Raw genomic sequence first — 22,941 nt, 5'->3', positions numbered from 1 at the left:
TTTGGGGTGTGATGTGGTAGCTGTGCGCCTACTGCAATCAACTTCTTAGTAATATGGCCCACCTTGATCCCAGGTGGTCAGAGCCCGGGAGGCATCCAAGAACACCAATTCACAAGTGTAAGTAGACCAAGGGAAAGGATGCCGCTAAGACCGACCCAATGAAGGTGACCTCTGTGCAGGGGCGGCCCATGCATTGTCAGAGCCGTGGGGGGGGGGGGGCATCAAAGGCGCGAGCAGGGGGCCATCAGAGACACGAGGGGGCATCAGAGCCGCGAGGTTGGTCGGCGGGCACAGTGGCTGCATATACTGGGCACAAGTTGCTGCATATGATGGGCACAGTGGCTGCATTTGATGGGCAAAGTGGCTGCATGTGATGGGCACAGTAGCTGCATTTGATGGGCACACGTGGCTGCATATGATAAGCATAATGGCTGCATTTGATGGGCACAATGGCTGCATATGATGAGACTATATGGTCAAGGGAACACTGCGCTGCCTAAAAATTTGAATGGCTGCACATGATGGGCACACATGGCTGCACATGATGGGCACAAGTGGTTGCATATGATGGGCACCAGTGGCTGCATATGATAAGCATAATGGCTGCATTTGATGGGCACAATGGCTGCATATGATGAGACTATATGGTCAAGGGAACACTGCGCTGCCTAAAAATTAGAATGGCTGCACATGATGGGCACACATGGCTGCATATGATGGGCACAAGTGGTTGCATATGATGGGCACCAGTGGTTGCATATGATGCGCACCAGTGGCTGCATATGATGGAAACGCGTGGCTGCATATGAGGCTGCATATGATGGGCACAGTGAGGCTGCATATGATGGGCACAGTGAGGGCTGCATATGTTAGGCACAGTGAGGCTGCATATGATGGGCACAGTGAGGCTGCATATGATGGGCGCAGTGAGGGCTGCATATGATGGGCACAGTGAGGCTGCATATGATGGGCACACATGGCTGCATATAATGGGCACAGTGACTGTGTTTGCGCACAGCGAGGCTGCGTTTTATGGGCACGGTGGCTGCATTTGATGGGCACAGTGAGGCTGCAATTAATGGAGGGGGGTTCAGTATTTTTCAGTTTGTTTGCAGCTCTCTCAAAAATTTGGAGCACCAGCTGCCACTGCCTCTGCGACCCAGCCCCAGTGGATGGGGCGTAACGCATCAGGGGGTGGGGCTGGAGCAATATCGGCTCGAGTCCATACACCGTGACTACATTGGGTCGGTTTGAAAGGCATCCTTCCCCCTCGGTCTGCTCCCACAGCCGGTGCCATAAAACGAATCCGTGATAATACACTATATTACCAAAAGTATTGGGACGCCTTTACACGCACATGAACTTTAAAGGCATCCCAGTCTTAGTCCGTAGGGTTCAATATTGAGTTGGCTCCAGCCTTTGCAGCTATAACAGCTTCAACTCCGCTGGATAGGCCGTCCACAAGGTTTAGGAGTGTGTCTATGGGAATGTTTGACCATTCTTCCAGAAGTGCATTTGTGAGGTCAGGCACCTGTTGGATGAGAAGGCCTGGGATCGCAGTCTCCGCTCTAATTCATCCCAAAGGTTTTCTATCGCAGTGGTCATCAACCCTGTCCTCAGGGCCCACTAACAGGCCAGGTTTGCAAGATAACTGAAATACATCACAGGCATAGCTCCCAACTATCCCTGATTTGGAGGGACTGTCCCTGATTTAGAGCAATGTCCCTCTGTCCCTCTTTCCCCCTCATTTGGGTCTGATCTATGTAGTTCTTTTTATAGTTTAATAAAGTGTTTCCCAGTGCTAAACCTTTCATCCAATTTCTAAATTACTGCATTTGTAAATTTTAAAATACAATATAAAGCAGCCATTCTCAAGCAGGGTTCCGTGGAACTCCAGGGTTCCTCCAGAGAAGGCTAGGGGTTCCTTGAGCTGCGGCTGATTTACCTCCTGTTTGATGGTGCCTACATACTTCTGAGCCAATGCCCCTTGGAGGAGCCAGTGGTATGACACCAACGATCTTTATAGCTCTCTGTAAGGAGGTCATTCTTACATTGACCACCAACGTAAAGGGTATTGTTCCCACTGACCACCAATGAATGGGTTTTATTAGGGGTTCTGAAAATTATTTTAAGGGTTCCCCTGAAGTAAAAAGGTTGAGAAAGGCTGATATAAAGGAATAGCAGTGGTAAAAAAAAAGCACTTTTGATTAACCTTTTCTTTGGTTCATTCTCCTTTAAGGGTGGTATGCCTATATACGTTTGCTAGTAGGTGTCCTTCATTCCCATCTAAAAATGTTGGGAGGTATGTCACAGGTGATATCATTTGCTGCTCAGTGATTACAGTATTCTAGTCTGCATCTCCCCAAGGTAATAAATAAAACCTGGCCTGTTAGTGGGCCCTGAGGACAGTGTTGATGACCACTGTTCTATAGGGTTGAGGTCAGGACTCTGTGTAGGCCAGTCAAGTCCCTCCACCCCAAACTTGCTCATCCATGTCATTTTGGAACAGGAAGAGGCCATTCCCAAACTGTTCCCACAAAGTTGAGAGCATGAAATTGTCCAAAATGTCTTGCTATAGGGTTTCCTACCATCCCTGTGCTGAGTTCCGGGGTCTGTACACCTGCTGTGATCTTTATGAGGGGTTCCCACCATCCTCGTGCTGGGTTCCTGTGTCTGAGTGTACACCCGCTGTGCCCATTATGAGGACTTCACACCATCCCCGTACTAAGTTCCTGGGTCTGTAAACCTCCTGTGCCCAATATGAGAGGTTCCCACCATCCCTGTGCTGAGTTCCTGGATATGTACACCTGATATGCCCATTTTATGAGGGGTTCCCACCATCCCTGTGCTGAGTTCCCAGGTCTGTACCCCTGCTGTGCCCATTATGAGAGGTTCCCATTGTCTCTGCGCAGAGTTCCCACAGGTTTATCACAGTGATAGGCTCCATAATTCCCATCATTAGCTTCATCAGTGATAGGGATGTCATCGGTGGCCTATAGAATGCCACATGTGTCATGTGATCGGTCTCGTGATTGTCCTTGTAAGTGCTGCAAAACTGATTATCTTAGTATGTCTGTAATTTTTCCAGGCATTGCTATGGCCAATATCAGAGGCACTTCTAGCATAAATGACACCCAGGACGGATGTAGAGGTGACCTCATCACTGTGCTGTTTATAGCCTGTACAGGGAGCAGAGCTGGGGGAGGGACCCGGCCAGCCCCACCCACTACAAACTGCAAGGGCGGAGACAAGACCAATCACCCTGCCCACCAAGAGAGAGCAATGGTGACTGGTCTTTATTAGAGGGAGTAAAGTTTCACACTGGATTACTACACAGATCTGGAAGAAATAGACCCCCAAGCACACCAAGATTCGAAGAATACACATGGAGCTCACTATTTAAACATTTAGATATCAACCCCTTATTTTTAACTATATTTCTGTGTTTTTATTTATATCCATAATTATTCTTTTTTTGGTATATGCAATTTTTTCTGGCCCCAGTCCACTTGTACTACAGCTAACGGAAGACCAGGTGCCCTCATGCAATGAAATTTGGATTAAGCATCGTAGCACTACTGTAATACATTTTTAACGGTTATTATAATCTCCATGTATGGTTCTTGGTCCTCAATCCTGAAGAAGGGGTGCCCTTTGAAGACCCCTGAAAGGCATTTCCTACGTTTTAAGGTATTTTATTTACCAATAAACCTATGATTGTTCTACAAGCCCCTTAACTTTCATGTCTTTTATTTATGACGCTCTCCAACTTTTTCACATTAGAATAGACCCACCTTAAAGTGTATCTTCACCGCCGATGAAGGACTTCCTATCCACCCCTCCTCCCCACCGCTATCTGATTAAGGCTGTGTTTTTCTTAAACAAAAAGGTGACCCCCCCACGTCATTTTCCTAGGCCAGTGATGGCGAACCTTGGCACCCCAGATGTTTTGGAACTACATTTCCCATGATACTCAACCACACTGCAGAGTGTATGAGCATCATGGGAAGTTCCAAAACATCTGGGGTGTCAAGGTTCGCCATCACTGTTCTAGTACAACCACGTGCACTGTCCTTCCTTTGCCTATTGGGATATGCACATCTTTGTCTCAATAGGCAAAGTGTTTCATTCACAAGAGAGTGTGGGGGGGGGGGGGGGGCTCGCGGTCCTAGCTCTGCATCATCATGAGGTGTGTTGGCTGAACCAAGAAGATTTGGTGGGCCTCCTTATGATGTCATAATCAATCTGGCGGCACGGGCCCGAGAGGTGGCAGAGAACTAGAGCATCTCAGCATGAAATTGCTGGGCTTACAGAGATCACTGGAGATACGGATATCACTGGAGATGCCGGAGTGCACAAGTGTTGGATCAGATATCGGAGTGTAAAGATGTTACAGGGATCACTGGACATATTCAAGTGTAAAGGGGTTACAGGGATTCCTAGAGACATTGACATGTAAAGAGGTTACAGGGATCCCTGGAGAAAGAAGAGTATAAAGGGGCTTACAGGGATTACTGAAGATACAGTAGACAGACACCAGAGCCTATATGGGTTACAGGGATCACTGGAGAGACAGAAGTCACTGGAGACACAGAAGTGTACAAGGTTTACATGGATCACTGGAGAGACAGGAGCCTACAGGGATCACTGGAGAGACAGAAGTCACCAGAGACACAGGCATGTACAGGGATCACTGGAGAGATAGAAGTCACAGGAGACACAAGTGTACAAGGGTTACATGGATCACTGGAGAGACAGGAGCCTACAGGGATCACTGGAGAGATAGAAGTCACCAGAGACACAGGCGTGTACAGGGATCACTGGAGAGATAGAAGTCACTGGAGACACAGGATTGTACAGGGGTTACAGGGATCACTAGAGAGACAGAAGTCACCAGAGACACAGGAGTGTATAGGGATCACTGGAGACACAGGAGCCTACAGAGATCACTGGAAAGATAGAAGTCACCGGAGACACAGGCGTGTACAGGGGTTATGCCGCATACACACGACCGGACTTTCCGGCAGACTATGTCCGACTGTCTTCGCGACTGTCCTTTCCGAACAAACGGACTTGGCCACACACAATCACACCAAAGTCCGACGGATTTGAACGTGATGACATATGACCAGACTAGAATAAGGAAGTTCATAGCCAGTAGCTAATAGCTGCCTTAGCGTCGGTTTTCGTCCGTCGGACCAGCATACGGGCAAACAGATTTTTCGTCCGGACTCGAGTCCGTCAGAAAGATTTGAAACATGTTTTATTTCTATGTCCGTCTTACTTTTGGGGGAAAAAAGTCTGCTGGAGCCCACACACGATCGTAATATTCGACGGATTCATTCCATCGGACTTACTCCATCAAAAAGTCAGGTCATGTGTGTACACAGCATTACAGGGATCACTGGAGAGACAGAAGTCACTGGAGACACAGGAGTGTACAGGGGTTACAGGGATCATTGGAGAGACAGAAGTCACTGGAGACATAGGAGTGTACAGGGGTTACAGGGATCACTGGAAACACAGAAGCATGCAGAGGTTACAGAAATGACAGGAGCCTATAGGGGTTACAGGGATCACTGGAGAGACAGAAGCCACGGGAGACACAGGAGTGTACAGGGATCACTGGAGAGACAGAAGTCACAGGAGTGTACAGGGGTCACTGGAGAGACAGAAGTCACAGGAGTGTACAGGGATCACTGGAGAGAAAGAAATCACTGGAGACACAGGAGATCTCAGGGTTTATAGGGATCACTGGAGAGACAGAAGTCACTGGAGACACAGGCTTGTACAGGGGTTACAGGGATCACTGGAGAGACAAGTCACCGGAGACCCAGGAGTGTACAGTGGTTACAGGGATCACTGGAGAAACAGAAGTCACCAGAGACACAGGAGTGTACAGGGATCACTGGAGAGATAGAAGTCACTGGAGACACAGGAGATCTCAGGGATTACAGGGATCACTGGAGAAACAGAAGTCACCGGAGACACAGGAGTGTACAGTGGTTACAGGGAGCATTGGAGAGACATAAGTCACTGGAGACACAGGAGATCTCGGGGGTTACAGGGATCAATGGAGTGCACAGGGTTTACAACGCCTACTGGAGACACCGGAGCTTTGAGGGATCACAGTACAGTACATGTTTACAGGGATCACTGGAAACACAGAAGTCACTGGAAACACAGGAGTGCCCAGGGGTTACAGCCGGGGTCAGCAACCTGTAGATCGTGGACAGGTGACTGGTAGACCATGGTCTGGGCTTGCTGACCCTCCATTCACAAGTGCACCAGGCACTGCTGCTCCTTTGAAAAGTGATCCGTGTGTGTTTGACAGGTGGTAAGGAGGCGATATGTTGCCTCCTCACCACCTGATCTTAACCAGTGCTATTTTAAGCACTGATCGCTGAATTGGTGTCACTGGTCCCCAAAAAGTGTTACTTAGTGTCCGATCCGTCCGCTGTAATGTCGCAGTTCCGCTAAAAATCGCAGATCACCACCATTACCAGAAAAAAAAATGAAGTCCCTAATTCTATGCCTTATTTTGTAGACGCGATAACTTTTGCACAAACCAATCAATATACGCTTATTGGGATTTCTTTTTACCAAAAATATGTAGACAGAATACATCTTGGCCTAAATTGAAGTAATTCGTTTTTTTTACATTTTTTTTGTATTATAGCAGAAAGTAAAAAATATTGTCTTATTTTGTTTATAGCAAAAAATCAACAACGCAGAGGTGATCAAATACCACCAAAAGAAAACTCTATTTGTGGAAAAAATCAATTTTATTTGGGTACAGCGATGCACGACCGTGCAATCGTCAGTTAAAGCGACGTAGTGCCGTATCGCAAAAAATGACCTGGTCATTAAGGGGGTAAAACTTTCCGTGGTTAAAGTGGATAAGGAATGCACCAAGAAGTGGCTATAAAAGTATGAAGAAAAAAAGAAAAACAATGCATTCTGCAGTTTTTATATTCTCCACAAGGAGGCGACCTTACTTATTTTCAGTGGCACGCAACAGACAGGAAGTAACACAAAGGTTAAAAAAACAGGAAGTGATGTCACTTGTAAACAGGAAGTTCCTGGTGAGAGGTGAGTTGTGAGGAAGTAGAGAGAAGACATTGCTGGAACTGACAGCAGAGGAGGTAATAAGATATTATTTTATATTTACACCCAGTAATCCCCCCCGTCATGTCCGTCCTCTTCCTCCATAGTCACTGTGATGTCTTTTCTCTTCTGCCGATGATGATATGCACACATATATTGTATAAATTTAATAAATAGAGTAATTGTATTTCTGTCTATAGCTCTGACATGTACCGTAGTGCTGTACGAACAACACTGAGCCAGTCACATCACTCTATTAATACACAGACCTGATTGGAGAGGTGAGGAGGATTCTGGGAGGTCACATGACATCACTCTTATCTCTATTAATAAACCACAGACCTGACCGGGGAGGTGAGGAGGATTCTGGGAGGTCACATGATGTGTCTTATCTCTATTAATAAAATACTCACCTACCTTTCTAAATACAAAACGATGTATATAAGCCTATCCCAGAAGGGGAGCCGGTGCTACGATATTTGGCAGCACCTGGTTTTAGCTCCCCAATTCTGGGAATTCTGGGACATTATCCGGTAACAGACAAGGGATGTGTCTGGATGGTGACTGTATCATTGTGTGTGTCAGGTTCCTATAAGGTGTCAGGATGTCACTGTCTATTTCTCCATGGAGGAGTGGGAGTATTTAGAAGGACACAAGGATCTCTACAAGGACGTCATGATGGACAATCAGCCGCCCCTCACATCACCGGGTAAGAGGAGACTTTATTGTAAAGGAGAGAGCAGTACGGAGGCTCCACCTAGATCCCCCATCATCTGATAAACACATAGAAACAATGTATTCAGTCAGTGTGTGTGTTTCCTACAGATGGATCCAGTAATGGGAACCCACCAGAGAGATGTCCCCGTCCTCTGTATTCCCGGGATTCCACACAGGAAGATCACACCATCTCACAAAGAGTTAAGTAGAAAACTTATAATTAACGGATGATACTAACAATTTGATCAATCTTCTTACTGCTAATCTCACATTTATTAAATATTCAGGGTGTAAACCAGAACGATTGTAATAATGCTGTTAAAAAAGAGATAAAGGAGGAGGATGAGGTTAATGTTATGAGGGAGTTTTCGAAAGGACACAAGGAGCTCTTCAAGGACGTTGTGATGGAGCCATTCGGTGACACAAACCCACCAGAGAGATGTCCCCGTCCTCTGTATTCCCGGGATTCCACACAGGAAGATCCCACCATCCCCCACCATTATCAGGTAGGTGGGACTGAGCATGTAGACCTCAACATGTATTCTAATCTGAAAAGATGCCATTCCCCAATGTAATCTCCTTTTCACTTTTCATAAATGTTTGCTATTCACTTTTAGGGTGAAGAATTGAAAGGCATAACAGTTGAGGTTAAAGAGGAAGAGACATTGATAAAGGGAGATCAGCGGTCTATGGAGGAGGGAGGTCCTCTGTATTCCCGGGATTCCACACAGGAAAGTCACACCATCCCCCACCATCATCAGGTAGGTGGGACTGAGCAACTAGAACTCAAAAAATTATTGTAAGCTAATCTCTTCTCATTTGTTGTAATGTTTCCAGATGTTATATTTTATCATCTTTGGGGTTCAGGGTGAAGAACTGAAAGAAATCAAAGTTGAGATTAAAAAGGAAGAAGAAGAAGAGAGGTTGGTGAGTGGAGATCAGCAGTCTATGGAGGAGAGGGAGATGACTATGAAAATTAAACAGGAGGAAACTTCTCTACATATAGACACAAGTGAGTAATAAACATTAAATAAAAGCAGAGAGAATTCATATTTTCATGTTACTTTTTCATATGTGTATAAAGTATGTATACCTCAATATAACATCACATTCCCAACAAATGAGGTGGAGATACTGTACACCATATGAAAGGTCCATCTCCATTCCTCAATATAACGTCATGTTCCCAACAAATGAGGAGGAGATACTGTACACCATATGAAAGGTCCATCTCCATTCCTCAATATAACGTCATGTTCCCAACAAATGAGGAGGAGATACTGTACACCATATGAAAGGTCCATCTCCATTCCTCAATATAACGTCATGTTCCCAACAAATGAGGAGGAGATACTGTACACCATATGAAAGGTCCATCTCCATTCCTCAATATAACGTCATGTTCCCAACAAATGAGGAGGAGATACTGTACACCATATGAAAGGTCCATCTCCATTCCTCAATATAACGTCATGTTCCCAACAAATGAGGAGGAGATACTGTACACCATATGAAAGGTCCATCTCCATTCCTCAATATAACGTCATGTTCCCAACAAATGAGGAGGAGATACTGTACACCATATGAAAGGTCCATCTCCATTCCTCAATATAACGTCATGTTCCCAACAAATGAGGAGGCGATACTGTACACCATATGAAAGGTCCATCTCCATTCCTCAATATAACGTCATGTTCCCAACAAATGAGGTGGAGATACTGTACACCATATGAAAGGTCCATCTCCATTCCGCAATATAACGTCATGTTCCCAACAAATGAGGAGGAGATACTGTACACCATATGAAAGGTCCATCTCCATTCCTCAATATAACGTCATGTTCCCAACAAATGAGGAGGAGATACTGTACACCATATGAAAGGTCCATCTCCATTCCTCAATATAACGTCATGTTCCCAACAAATGAGGAGGAGATACTGTACACCATATGAAAGGTCCATCTCCATTCCTCAATATAACGTCATGTTCCCAACAAATGAGGAGGAGATACTGTACACCATATGAAAGGTCCATCTCCATTCCTCAATATAACGTCATGTTCCCAACAAATGAGGAGGAGATACTGTACACCATATGAAAGGTCCATCTCCATTCCTCAATATAACGTCATGTTCCCAACAAATGAGGAGGAGATACTGTACACCATATGAAAGGTCCATCTCCATTCCTCAATATAACGTCATGTTCCCAACAAATGAGGTGGAGATACTGTACACCATATGAAAGGTCCATCTCCATTCCGCAATATAACGTCATGTTTCCACCTTGTCATGTGGTGCATCACTTTTAGTCCAGGCTCATGGTGCATTAGCTGATGGGATCCTATCCCTGAAAACACTTTTGGTGGTGCCCCCCGTTAATGAGGGTAAAGCCCTCTTTAACATTGTCCATATCTTGCTTAGTGATGGACGAACGTTTCGCCCGGCGGTCGTTTCGCGGCGAATTTCCGACTTTCGCCGTCCGCGGGTTCGAACGCCTTTTTCCGTCGTTCGCCCCGGCGGACTTACGTGTTTAATGTATACAAGAACTTTAACCTTTCGTGACACGTTTATCATGTGTTACAGGACAACCAATTGAGACATGACAGCTCATGGACACTTGGACATTCCCCCTAACCTATAAATACACCCGATCCGGTGGCCATTTTACATTCTTTCTTCTGTCACTGTAGGGAAAGGATCCTGTGTGGAGTAGGGACAGAGAAAACGCTAGCTATTTGGTACACAAAAGTTCTTTTCAGGACTGGTATAGGTGTTAGGTCAGCAGCCTGAGTTTCTTTTGTCAGTTTAGATAAAGGGACAGAGCGCTGTATGCTGCTATTTTAGGGACAGCTCAGCCAGATTAGTCTTTCTTCATCATCATCATCATCATCATCATTAGCTGTTACTATCAGGTCCACAAAAGAGCTATTCCAGCTAATCGTTCCAGCCTACTCTTTTTTGCCAATTTGTATAGGGACAGGCAGGAAGCAGTGTGTCAGGCAGTGAGGATAATTTTAAAGACTTGCTGTTACTATTAGTTCCACAAAGGTTCTTTTCAGGACTGGTATCAGTGGTACGGTAATAGGCTTGTACACGTATAATATTCTTTCTTCCAAATATAGAAAGAATATTATACTTGACTGCTGCCCTTCTGCTGCAGTCTGCTAATCATTCACAACTCACTTGTTCCACAAAGCTCTTTATCAGGACTGGTAACTTGGTCTGTCTAGGGTGCTACGGTACATAGGCTTGGGTGCGGTACAGTCTGCTGTTCTGTAAGGACCGCTATCGGTCCACAATACATAGGGTTGCCGTGCACTACTGCTGACCGCTGCCCTATACTGCAGCAGTCCTTCAGCGGTATAGGGACTGACGCACAGTCTGCTAAACACTAATACACAACCTGCTTGGTCCACAAAAGTTCTTATAAGGACTGGTAACTTGGTATAGGGTGCTACGGTACATAGGCCTGAGTGCGTTACAGTCTGCTGTTCTGTAAGGACCGCTATCGGTCCACAATACATAGGGTTGACGTGCACTACTGCTGACCGCTGCCCTATACTGCAGCAGTCCTTCAGCGGTATAGGGACTGACGCACAGTCTGCTAAACACTAACACACAACCTGCTTGGTCCACAAAAGTTTTTATAAGGACTGGTAACTTGGTATAGGGTGCTACGGTACATAGGCCTGAGTGCAGTACAGTCTGCTGTTCTGTAAGGACTGCTATCGGTCCACAATACATAGGGTTGCCGTGCACTACTGCTGACCGCTGCCCTATACTGCAGCAGTCCTTCAGCGGTATAGGGACTGACGCACAGTCTGCTAAACACTAATACACAACCTGCTTGGTCCACAAAAGTTCTTATAAGGACTGGTAACTTGGTATAGGGTGCTACGGTACATAGGCCTGAGTGCAGTACAGTCTGCTGTTCTGTAAGGACCGCTATCGGTCCACAATACATAGGGTTGCCGTGCACTACTGCTGACCGCTGCCCTATACTGCAGCAGTCCTTCATTGGTATAGGGACTGACGTACAGTCTGCTAATCACTAACACACAACCTGCTTGGTCCACAAAAGTTCTTATAAGGACTGGTAACTTGGTATAGGGTGCTACGGTACATAGGCCTGAGTGCGTTACAGTCTGCTGTTCTGTAAGGACCGCTATCGGTCCACAATACATAGGGTTGCCGTGCACTACTGCTGACCGCTGCCCTATACTGCAGCAGTCCTTCAGCGGTATAGGGACTGACGCACAGTCTGCTAAACACTAACACACAACCTGCTTGGTCCACAAAAGTTTTTATAAGGACTGGTAACTTGGTATAGGGTGCTACGGTACATAGGCCTGAGTGCAGTACAGTCTGCTGTTCTGTAAGGACCGCTATCGGTCCACAATACATAGGGTTGACGTGCACTACTGCTGACCGCTGCCCTATACTGCAGCAGTCCTTCAGCGGTATAGGGACTAAGAGTTTTGTCACAGGGTGATTTAAAAAATGACAGGCAGAGGAAGAGGCAGGCCCTTCCGCAGGGGTGGTAGGGGTAGGGCAGGAGCAACAGCCTTGAGCCAAAGTGGGAAGTTGCAGAAGGTGCGTTCAATTACTTTAAAGGACGCACCAGACTTGGTTGAGTGGCTCACTCAGCCTTATTCTTCTGCACCCTCCTCATCCTCTCGATCTGCACCCTCTTCTTCACTCTCTGCTATGTGCACCCCCAAAGACACTACCACCAACAACACCACCACCACCACATACCTTCCGCTTGAGTGCAAATGGGGGCCTTCATGCTCCAGTGTTTTAATAGGGACCCCCGTATAAAAAGCATGAGGGTCAAGGACCAGTACTGGGTGGCAACGTACTTAGATCCCCGGTACAAACACAAAATGGCGGAAATGTTACCGCCGTCGCAGAGGGCTGTCAGAATGCAGCACTTCCAGGCCTTGCTTCGAGAAATGCTGCATTCTGCTTTTGCGTGCGCTGGCAGAGGAGCAATTCCCACTCCCAGAGAAGGATTTGCGGGTACCAATCCAACAGCGCCTGCAAGAAGAGGCCGGTTTGAAGATGTGTTGGTGACTTCGGATATGAGGTCATTCTTTCAGCCGACCCATCGACAGGTGTCATCCGGATCCAGCATCAGGGAACGCCTAGACCGTCAGGTGTCCGACTACATTGGGTTAACGGCCGATGTGGACGCTCTGAGGAGTGATGAACCCCTAGACTACTGGGTGGGCAGGCTTGACCTCTGGCCAGAGCTTGCCCAATTTGCAATCGAACTGTTGGCTTGCCCCTCATCCAGTGTCCTGTCCGAAAGGACGTTCAGCGCAGCAGGGGGGATTGTGACCGATAAGCGTACTCGCCTAGCTCACGACAGTGTTAACTACCTCACATTTCTAAAAATGAATGAGGCATGGATCTCGGAGGAATTCAACACATGTGATCAGTAGACCATGTATATGTCTATAAACAATTTTTGGAATCAAGCACACAGACCTTCTTAATTCATTTGGCTCACTTCCCTGACCCAAAAAAGCACACCGTACTATATGCCCCTACCCTCCTCTTTGAAGAGGTTGAGCGGTGTCATATTTCTACTGGGGCTGCTTATTATGAGGGGTTCCCACCATCCCTGTGCTGTGCTGACTTCCTCCTGGGTGTTCTTATTATGAGGGGCTCCCACCATCCCTGTGCTGTGCTGACTTCCTCCTGGGGGTTCTTATTATGAGGGGATCACACCATCCCTGTGCTGTGCTGACTTCCTCCTGGGGCTGCTTACGGTGCTGCTGTCAGCGCTGTATGTCACGGAGCTGCTGTCAGCGCTGTATGTCACGGAGCTGCTGTCAGCGCTGTATGTCACGGAGCTGCTGTCAGCGCTGTATGTCACGGAGCTGCTGTCAGCGCTGTATGTCACGGAGCTGCTGTCAGCGCTGTATGTCACGGAGCTGCTGTCAGCGCTGTATGTCACGGAGCTGCTGTCAGCGCTGTATGTCACGGAGCTGCTGTCAGCGCTGTATGTCACGGTGCTGCTGTCAGCGCTGTATGTCACGGAGCTGCTGTCAGCGCTGTATGTCACGGAGCTGCTGTCAGTGCTGTATGTCACGGAGCTGCTGTCAGCGCTGTATGTCACGGAGCTGCTGTCAGCGCTGTATGTCACGGAGCTGCTGTCAGCGCTGTATGTCACGGTGCTGCTGTCAGCGCTGTATGTCACGGAGCTGCTGTCAGCGCTGTATGTCACGGAGCTGCTGTCAGCGCTGTATGTCACGGAGCTGCTGTCAGCGCTGTATGTCACGGAGCTGCTGTCAGCGCTGTATGTCACGGAGCTGCTGTCAGCGCTGTATGTCACGGTGCTGATGTCAGTGCTCTGTATTACGGTGCTGCTGTCAGTGCTCTGTATCTCCTGCACCCTCTTGTTTGCCTACCCTGGTCCCTGACCTTCCCTCTCCTCCATTGCCTTCATTAGCTCCATAGTCCTGAATTGTCAGAACAATTTCCCAAATAAAAAAAAAAATGCTTGTAGTTATCGATCCCAAATTCACCTCATACATGTATTATGCTATTGTCCAGGTGGTGGGACTACGTGCTACCCCCTAATAATTACCCCGTGGCCGCAAATTCGACCTAAAGGTTTGCGAAATTCGCCTCCCATTGAAGTCAATGGAGCCCGCGGCGAACGGTCGTTTTCGCGAACGTTTGTGTCCGTTCGCGTTTCGCGTTCGCGAAACGTCCCGTCGGAAGTTCGTCCATCACTAATCTTGCTCCTAGAATAAAACAAGCAGTGATAAGTCCAGGCTACAGTCTTTACCTGGGCCAAATATGCTGTGCTTTAAACCATTGGAGTCTAATAGAACTCTTGCTGTGACACTATAAATGTGCATTGCAGCTATAGCCAGGGCCAGACTGGGACGAAAATTAGGCCCGGGTATTTTGGATTGAGCAGCCCATGACATGTTAACCAGCCCCTTCCCCGCTCTCCACCCTGAAGGATCCCCCGGGAGAGGGGAACCTGGCAGAGGTGTGGGGCCGAGGAAGGACCAGGAAAGAGCATGGGGGGGGGGCTGGAGAGCACAGGGAGGAACTTGGAGAACATGGGGTGGGGCGAGAGCACCAGGGAGAGGCAGAGAACACAGGGAGGAAGAGGAGAGCACAGGGGGGAAGCAGAGAGTATGAGGGGATGTGAAGAGCACAGGGGGAAGCGGAGAGCATGGGGGGGGGGGTGGAGAGTACTCAGATTCTCACTTTATTAGTGTCCTAGTTTAGCAAATCCCCCGCTCAGTAGTACCGCCAGCTCTGCTTATCCCCTGCTCAGTAGTACCCCCAGCTCTGCTGATCCCCCCCCCCACTCAGTAGTAACCTCCAGCTCTACTTATCCCCCATTCAGTAGTAACCCCCAGCTCTGCTGATCCCCTGCTCAGTAGTACCCCCAGCTCTGCTGATCCCCCCACTCAGTAGTAACCTCCAGCTCTACTTATCCCCCATTCAGTAGTAACCCCCAGCTCTTCTGATCCCCTGCTCAGTGGTACCCCCAGCTCTGCTGATCCCCTGCTCAGTATTACTTCCAGCTCTGCTGATCCCCTGCTCAGTAGTACTCCCAGCTCTGCTGATCCCCTGCTCAGTAGTACTCCCAGCTCTGCTGATCCCCTGCTCAGTAGCACCCCAGCTCTGCTGATCCCCTGCTCAGTAGCACCCCCAGCTCTGCTGATCACCTGCTCAGTAGTACCCCAGCTCTACTGATCCGTCACTCAGTAGTAACCCCCAGCTCTACTTATCCCCCATTCAGTAGTAACCCCCAGATCTTCTGATCCCCTGCTCAGTAGTACTCCCAGCTCTTCTGATCCCCTGCTCAGTAGTACTCCCAGCTCTGCTGATCCCCTGCTCAGTAGTACCCCCGGCTCTGCTGATCTCCTGCTCAGTAGTACCCCCGACTCTGCTGATCTCCTGCTCAGTAGTACCCCCCGACTCTGCTGATCTCCTGCTCAGTAGTACCCCCCGACTCTGCTGATCTCCTGCTCAGTAGTACCCCCGACTCTGCTGATCTCCTGCTCAGTAGTACCCCCGGCTCTGCTGATCTCCTGCTCAGTAGTATCCCCTGCTCTGCTGATCCTCCATTCAGTAGTAACCCCCAGCTCTGCTGATCCCCTGCTCAGTAGTACCCCCAGCTCTGCTGATCCCCCACTCAGTAATAACCCCCAGCTCTGTTGATCCCCCATTCAGTAGTAACCTCCAGCTCTGCTTATCCCCCATTCAGTATTAACCTCCAGCTCTGCTGATCGCCTGCTCAGTAGTAATCTTAGCTCTGCTGATCCTCTGCTCAGCAGTACCTCCAGCTCTACTGATCCCCCACTCAGTAGTATCCCCAGCTCTGTGACGTTATGGGTGTATTATATGCTTTATCTGGCTTTTATTCATATTTTTCTGTTATGATTTCACCCATTTCCATGACTGGGCTCTGAGATACTGTTGAGTGCTGGACCAACAAATAGGACTCAGAATGCAAAAGATTAAGAAAACTTCAAACATTTTAATATTGTTTTCCACCACTTGGGGGCGATGTGTGGAAGACCTCTGATGGACATTTGATTTCCTCTCTCTACAGATCATTCTTCTGATGATGACATCATGAAATGTTCTCCAGGTGGAAATCCTGTTACTCCAAATATACACCCCAGACCTTCCCAATTGGGGGGATCAATGGATCCCTCTAATCCTGAGGAATCTTCTGATGGACCACAAACTGTTACTCCAGATATAAATCTAAGATCTCAGAGTATAGAGAGATCAGCAGATCCATCTAATCCCATGGAATCTTTGTTTAGCAATGAAGGAGAGCATTCATCTTCATCGTGTGGGAAATCCTTCAATGAAAAAGGAGAAGATCGACATGAGAAACGTCTCACGGGTGAGCGTCCCTATTCATGTTCAGAGTGCGGGAAATGTTTCCCTGAGAAAAAAGTACTTCTTATACACCAGAGAAATCACACAGCGGAGCGTGCTTATTCATGTTCAGAGTGCGGGAAATGTTTCAGTCAGAAAGCAAACCTTCGTAAGCACCAGAGAATTCACACGGGCGAGCGTCCATTTTCATGTTCAGAGTGCGGGAAATCTTTCACTGAGAAGAACGTTCTTCTTGTACACCAGAGAAGTCACACAGGAGAACAACCTTATTCATGTTCAGAGTGTGGGAAATGTTTCAATCAGAAAGCAAACCTTTGTAAGCACCTGAGAATTCACACGGGTGAACGTCCCTATGGGTGTTCAGAGTGCGGGAAATGTTTCTCTGTCAAATCTGTACTTCTTTTACATCAGAAAACTCACACAGGTGAGCGTCCTTATTCATGTTCAAAGTGCGGGAAATTCTTTGTTCTGAAAAATTTACTTGTCAGACACCAAAAGATTCATACAGGCGAACGTCCGTATTCATGTTCAGAGTGCGGGAAAGGTTTTATCCTAAGAAGCAGTCTTGTCAGACACCAGAAAACGCACACAGTTGAGCGCCCGTATTCATGTTCAGAGTGCGGGAAATGTTTTATTGAAAAAGAAGGCCTTCTGAAACATCAGAGAATTCACACCGGCGAACGTCCCTTTTCCTGTTCAGAGTGTGGGAAGTGTTTTACGCAGAAAAAAGTGCTTCTTGCACATCAGAAAAGTCACACAGCTGATCGTCTGTATTCGTGTTCAGAGTGCGGGAAAAGTTTTACTGAGAAGACAGCATTTCTTATACATCAGAGAATCCACACGAGTGAGCGTCCCTATTCGTGTGCAGAGTGCGGGAAAACTTTCATTCAGAAAGGCAACCTTGTGAAACACCAGAGAATACACACAGGTGAGCGCCCCTATCCATGCTCGGAGTGCGGGAAATGCTTCCTTCAGAAAAGTTCACTTGATACACACCAAAGGATTCACACGGGTGAGCGGCCCTTTTCGTGTTCGGAGTGCGGGAAATGTTTCCTTCAGAAAGGAGACCTTGTTAGCCACCAAAGAAGTCACACGGGTGAGCGTCCTTATTCGTGTTCAGTGTGCGGGAAAAGTTTTGGTTACAGGAAATCGCTTGTTACTCATCAGAAACTTCACGCGGGCTCATAACTGTTTTTCATGTTAAGACTGATGTGTTGGGGGCGGGGCAAAAATATATTGATTATTTTCGGGTACACTTTGGTAGGTCGAGACCTTCTGCCATCAAATTCTAGTAATATGATCATCTAAACATACAGAGATGACTCGGTCCCGCACTCACCCAGACCGCACCATACAACTAAACTGTACTAATACATGGCCAGATATGACAATACATGGACAACACTTCTTATTGGTTGATATCAGTTTCTGGACATTATTGGTCTTTTTTTTTTTTTCGCTGAAGAAGCCGGCTTCTCATTGGTCCAACCAACAATTCATATGTTTCATTTGATTTTGATTCTCGTTCAGTTTTATTGTTTGTTACAATAAATAAGAAATCCCTCCACTTTACCGTAATCCATTCTGAGTATTTTTTATTTATTTTTGGAAATCCCAATAATATCTGAGATGATCGGTGAATAAAATGTTTTCATCTTTTGGGTGATGTGACCAGAGAAAGTCCATCAACCAAAAGAGAAATGTCAGAATTCGGTGGATGATTTAGAGGAAATCCACGTAACTGTCTTTTCTATCTCTCGGGAACTTGGAGATAGCCCTGTGACTTCTCAAGTCTGTACACCCGCTGTGCCCATTAGGAGGGGTTCCCACCATCCCTGTGCTGAGTTCCCTGGTCTGTACACCTGCTGTGCCCATTAGGAGGGGTTCCCACCATCCCTGTGCTGAGTTCCCGGGTCTGTACACCTGCTGTGCCCATAATGAGGGGTTCCCACCATCCCTGTGCTGAGTTCCCGGGTCTGTACACCTGCTGTGCCCATTAGGAGGGGTTCCCACCATCCCTGTGCTGAGTTCCCGGGTCTGTACACCTGCTGTGCCCATAATGAGGGGTTCCCACCATCCCTGTGCTGAGTTCCCGGGTCTGTACACCTGCTGTGCCCATAATGAGGGGTTCCCACCATCCCTGTGCTGAGTTCCCAGGTCTGTACACCTGCTGTGCCCATTATGAGTTCCACCATCCCTGTGCTGAGTTCCTGGTCTGTACACCTGCTGTGCCCATTATGAAGGGTCCCCACCATCCTTGTGCTGAGTTCCCGGGTCTGTACACCTGCTGTGCCCATAATGAGGGGTTCCCACCATCCCTGTGCTGAGTTCCTGGTCTGTACACCTGGTGTGCCCATTAGGAGGGGTTCCCACCATCCCTGTGCTGAGTTCCCGGGTCTGTACACCTGCTGTGCCCATTAGGAGGGGTTCCCACCATCCCTGTGCTGAGTTCCCGGGTCTGTACACCTGCTGTGCCCATAATGAGGGGTTCCCACCATCCCTGTGCTGAGTTCCCGGGTCTGTACACCTGCTGTGCCCATAATGAGGGGTTCCCACCATCCCTGTGCTGAGTTCCTGGTCTGTACACCTGGTGTGCCCATTAGGAGGGGTTCCCACCATCCCTGTGCTGAGTTCCCAGGTCTGTACACCTGCTGTGCCCATTATGAAGGGTCCCCACCATCCTTGTGCTGAGTTCTCTGGTCTGTACACCTGCTGTGCCATTATGAGAGGTTCCACCATCCCTGTGCCAAGTTCCTGGATCTTTACACCTGCTGTGCCCATTATGAGGGGTTCCCACCATCCCTGTGCTGAATTCCCGGGTCTGTATACCTGCTGTGCCCATTATGAGGGGTTCCACCATCCCTGTGCTGAGTTCCCAGGTCTGTACACCTACTGTACCCGTTATGAGGGGTTCCACCATCCCTGTGCTGAGTTCCCCGGGTCTTTACACCTACTGTGCCCATTATGAGGGGTTCCCACCATCCCTGTGCTGAGTTCTCACAGTGATAGGCTCCATAATTTCCATCATTATCTTCATCAGTGATACGGAGGTCATCATTATCAGTGATGTCAAATGTGTCATGTGATCCATCAAAGTGAGCGTTATTGTCAGTGCTGCAAAGCTGAGTATGTTAGCATGCCTGTAATCTTCCCAATAATTGCTCTAGCCGATATCAGAGGCACGTCTACCATAGATGACACCCAGGACAGATGTACTGCAGAGGTGACACCGGTGTCTCTGCCCCTCCAATTTTAGTGGGTGGGGTTTGCCGGGTCTGTCCTCTAGCTCTGCTCTCTGCAGGCTCTGCTGTACATAGCCTGCAGAGAGCAGAGTGAGGGGACGGACCCGACAAGCCCCTCCCACTAAAATTGGAGAGGCGGAGACCAGACCAACAACCCTGCCTACTGAGAGAGTGCAACAGCGACTGGTCTGTATTACAGGAAGTAAAGTTTCACGCTAGATTACTGCACAGATCTGGAAGAAATACATAAAGCACACCGAGATTCAAGGAAGAATCTATTCTCCTCTTATTTTCTATAAACTCCGTGTTTTTAACTGTATTGCTGTTTTTATTTAAATCCATAATTATTACATTTTTCTATGGTATTATTTTTTTGATTATATATATATATGCAATTTTGTGTTTGGCCCCAATCCATTTGGACTACAGCTATCATGCTGACGATTAGGTGCCCTCCTGCAATGATATCTGGATTAAACATGGCAGCAAAACTGTAATACATTTTTAATGGCTATTTTAATCTCCATATATGATTCCTGTCCCTCAGTCCTGAAGAAGGGGTGCCCTTTGAGAGCCCCTTAAGTGCATTAGCTGTGTTTTAAGGTCTTTTTTTATTTACCAATAAACATGATTGTTCTACAACCCCCTTAGGTTTCATGTCTTTTTTTAGTTATGATGCTCCACAACTCTTCCACATCTGAATGGACCCACCTTTGGAACCTAGCATAAATTGATATGCCATGGACCTCCGACAAGGTCCACAGCTATAGAATAGACATGTGCATTCGTTTTCGTCCGAATGCATTTTCGTCCGAATTTCAGCTATTTTCGTTTTCGTTTTGACAAACGATAACGAAAGCACAAAATCCGAAAAACGAAAGATCCGACATAAATAAATGCTTTATTTTCGTTTTCATAGTTACAACAGTTCGATATAGAATAGGAGATTCGACATGACTCTGACAACAATCTGTCTATAGAACCTGTGGTCGAATGTGCCTAACCTTACCTCTATTAGTCCAAGATTATATAGAGAAAATATTCGACAGAGAAAAAGGATTTGACAGAGAGAAAAGATTCTGCAAGTTACTGTCCTAAAAAGTGTTTGGGGACCCGGGTCCTGCCCCAGGGGACATGTATCAATGCAAAAAAAAGTTTTAAAAACGGCCGTTTTTTCGGGAGCAGTGATTTTAATAATGATTAAAGTGAAACAATAAAAGTGTAATATTCCTTTAAATTTCGTAGGGGGGGGGGGTTGTCTATAGTATGCCTGTGAAGGGGCGCATGTTTCCCGTGCTTAGAATTGTCCCTGCACAAAGTGTCATTTAAGCAGGAAAAAAAGTCCTTTAAAATCACTCGCAGCTATTATGAATTGTCGGCTCCCGTAATACAGAGAACACTCATTGAAAGTCATTGATAAAAAAAAAAATAAAAAAAATAAAAAAAAAGCGTGGGGGTCCCCCAAATTCAATTACCAGGCCCTTCAGGTCTGGTATGGATATTAAGGGGAACCCTGCCTCAAATTTAAGAAAAAATTTGATGTGGGGTTCCCCCTAAATATCCATAACCAGACCCTTCAGGTCTGGTATGGATATTAAGGGGAACCCCGCATCAAATTTTAAAAAAATTTGACGTGGGGTTCCCCCTAAAAATCCATACCAGACCCTTTATCCGAGCACGCAACCTGGCAGGCCGCAGGAAAAGAGGGGGGGACGAGAGAGCGGCCCCCCCTCCCTCCTGAACCGTACCAGGCCACATGCCCTCAACATTGGGAGGATGTTTTGGGGGTCCGTGACCCCTCAAAGCACCTTGTCCCCATGTTGATGAGGACAAGGGCCTCATCCCCACAACCCTGGCCGGTGGTTGTGGAGGTCTGCGGGCGGGGGGCTTATCAGAATCTGGAAGCCCCCTTTAACAAGGGGACCCCCAGATCCCGGCCCCCCCCCTGTTTGAAATGGTAAGGGGGTACAAAAGTACCCCTACCATTTCACAAAGAAAGTGTAAAAAATGGTTAAATAAAACAAACACACTTTTGAAAAATTCCTTTATTAAAAATAAAAAAATAAAAAAAAGATTCCAGTGGCGGTAATCCACTCTTGCTATCCAGCGACGGACGATCATCTCTCCAGCGATGTCTCATGTCATTCAGCGCAGCGAATCCTCCGTCCTTCTTCTGTCTCCGTGGAGGAGACACTGCAAGGATTCCGGCGGCTGACGTTTCTTATATACGGAGGGCGGGGCCACCCGTCACCTGACCCCGCCCCCCTCTGACGCAAGGGGAAACCCGGGGTTCCCTGTGACGTAGGGGTGACCCACACCCCTCTGATGTAACACAGGCAGGTTTCCTGTGTCACCCATACGTCACGGGGAACCCCGGGTTTCCCCTTGCGTCAGAGGGGGGCGGGGTCAGGTGACGGGTGGCCCCGCCCTCCGTATATAAGAAACGTCAGCCGCCGGAATCCCTGCAGTGTCTCCGTGGAGGAGACAGAAGAAGGATGCTGCGCTGCGCTGGATGACATTAGACATCGCTGGAGAGATGACCGTCCGTCGCTGGAGTGGATTACCGCCGCTGGAGCAAGAGTGGATTACCGCCGCTGGAATCTTTTTTTTTATTTTTAATAAAGGAATTTTTAAAAAGTGTGTTTGTTTTATTTAACCATTTTTTACACTTTCTTTGTGAAATGGTAGGGGTACTTTTGTACCCCCTTACCATTTCAAACAGGGGGGGGGGGCCGGGATCTGGGGGTCGCCTTGTTAAAGGGGGCTTCCAGATTCTGATAAGCCCTCCGCCCGCAGACCTCCACAACCACCGGCCAGGGTTGTGGGGATGAGGCCCTTGTCCTCATCAACATGGGGACAAGGTGCTTTGAGGGGTCACGGACCCCCAAAGCATCCTCCCAATGTTGAGGGCATGTGGCCTGGTATGGTTCAGGAGGGAGGGGGGGGGCGCTCTCTCGTCCCCCCCTCTTTTCCTGCGGCCT

The 22,941-nt window shown here is 47.7% G+C and overlaps 1 protein-coding gene across 1 annotated transcript in view; it reads left to right on the top strand.

The window, feature by feature from the left end:
• Positions 1–43: 43 nt before the first annotated feature.
• The window catches only part of LOC143956383 (uncharacterized), a 67,461-nt gene continuing 44,563 nt past the window's right edge, over positions 44–22,941 (top strand). The window contains 7 exon segments of the mRNA XM_077466602.1: positions 44–117; positions 6,716–7,816; positions 7,933–8,024; positions 8,112–8,330; positions 8,442–8,585; positions 8,692–8,836; positions 16,420–17,894. Of these exon segments, the coding sequence (XP_077322728.1) occupies positions 7,732–7,816; positions 7,933–8,024; positions 8,112–8,330; positions 8,442–8,585; positions 8,692–8,836; positions 16,420–17,894 (2,160 nt within the window). The 5' untranslated portion in view covers positions 44–117; positions 6,716–7,731.

The sequence above is a fragment of the Lithobates pipiens genome, unplaced genomic scaffold, assembly GCF_037356315.1.
Source record: "Lithobates pipiens isolate NorthernLeopardFrog02 unplaced genomic scaffold, aLitPip1_a1.2 Scaffold_35, whole genome shotgun sequence".
In the NCBI taxonomy this organism is placed as follows: domain Eukaryota; kingdom Metazoa; phylum Chordata; class Amphibia; order Anura; family Ranidae; genus Lithobates; species Lithobates pipiens.
This window is presented reverse-complemented; position numbering and strand designations above follow the sequence as displayed.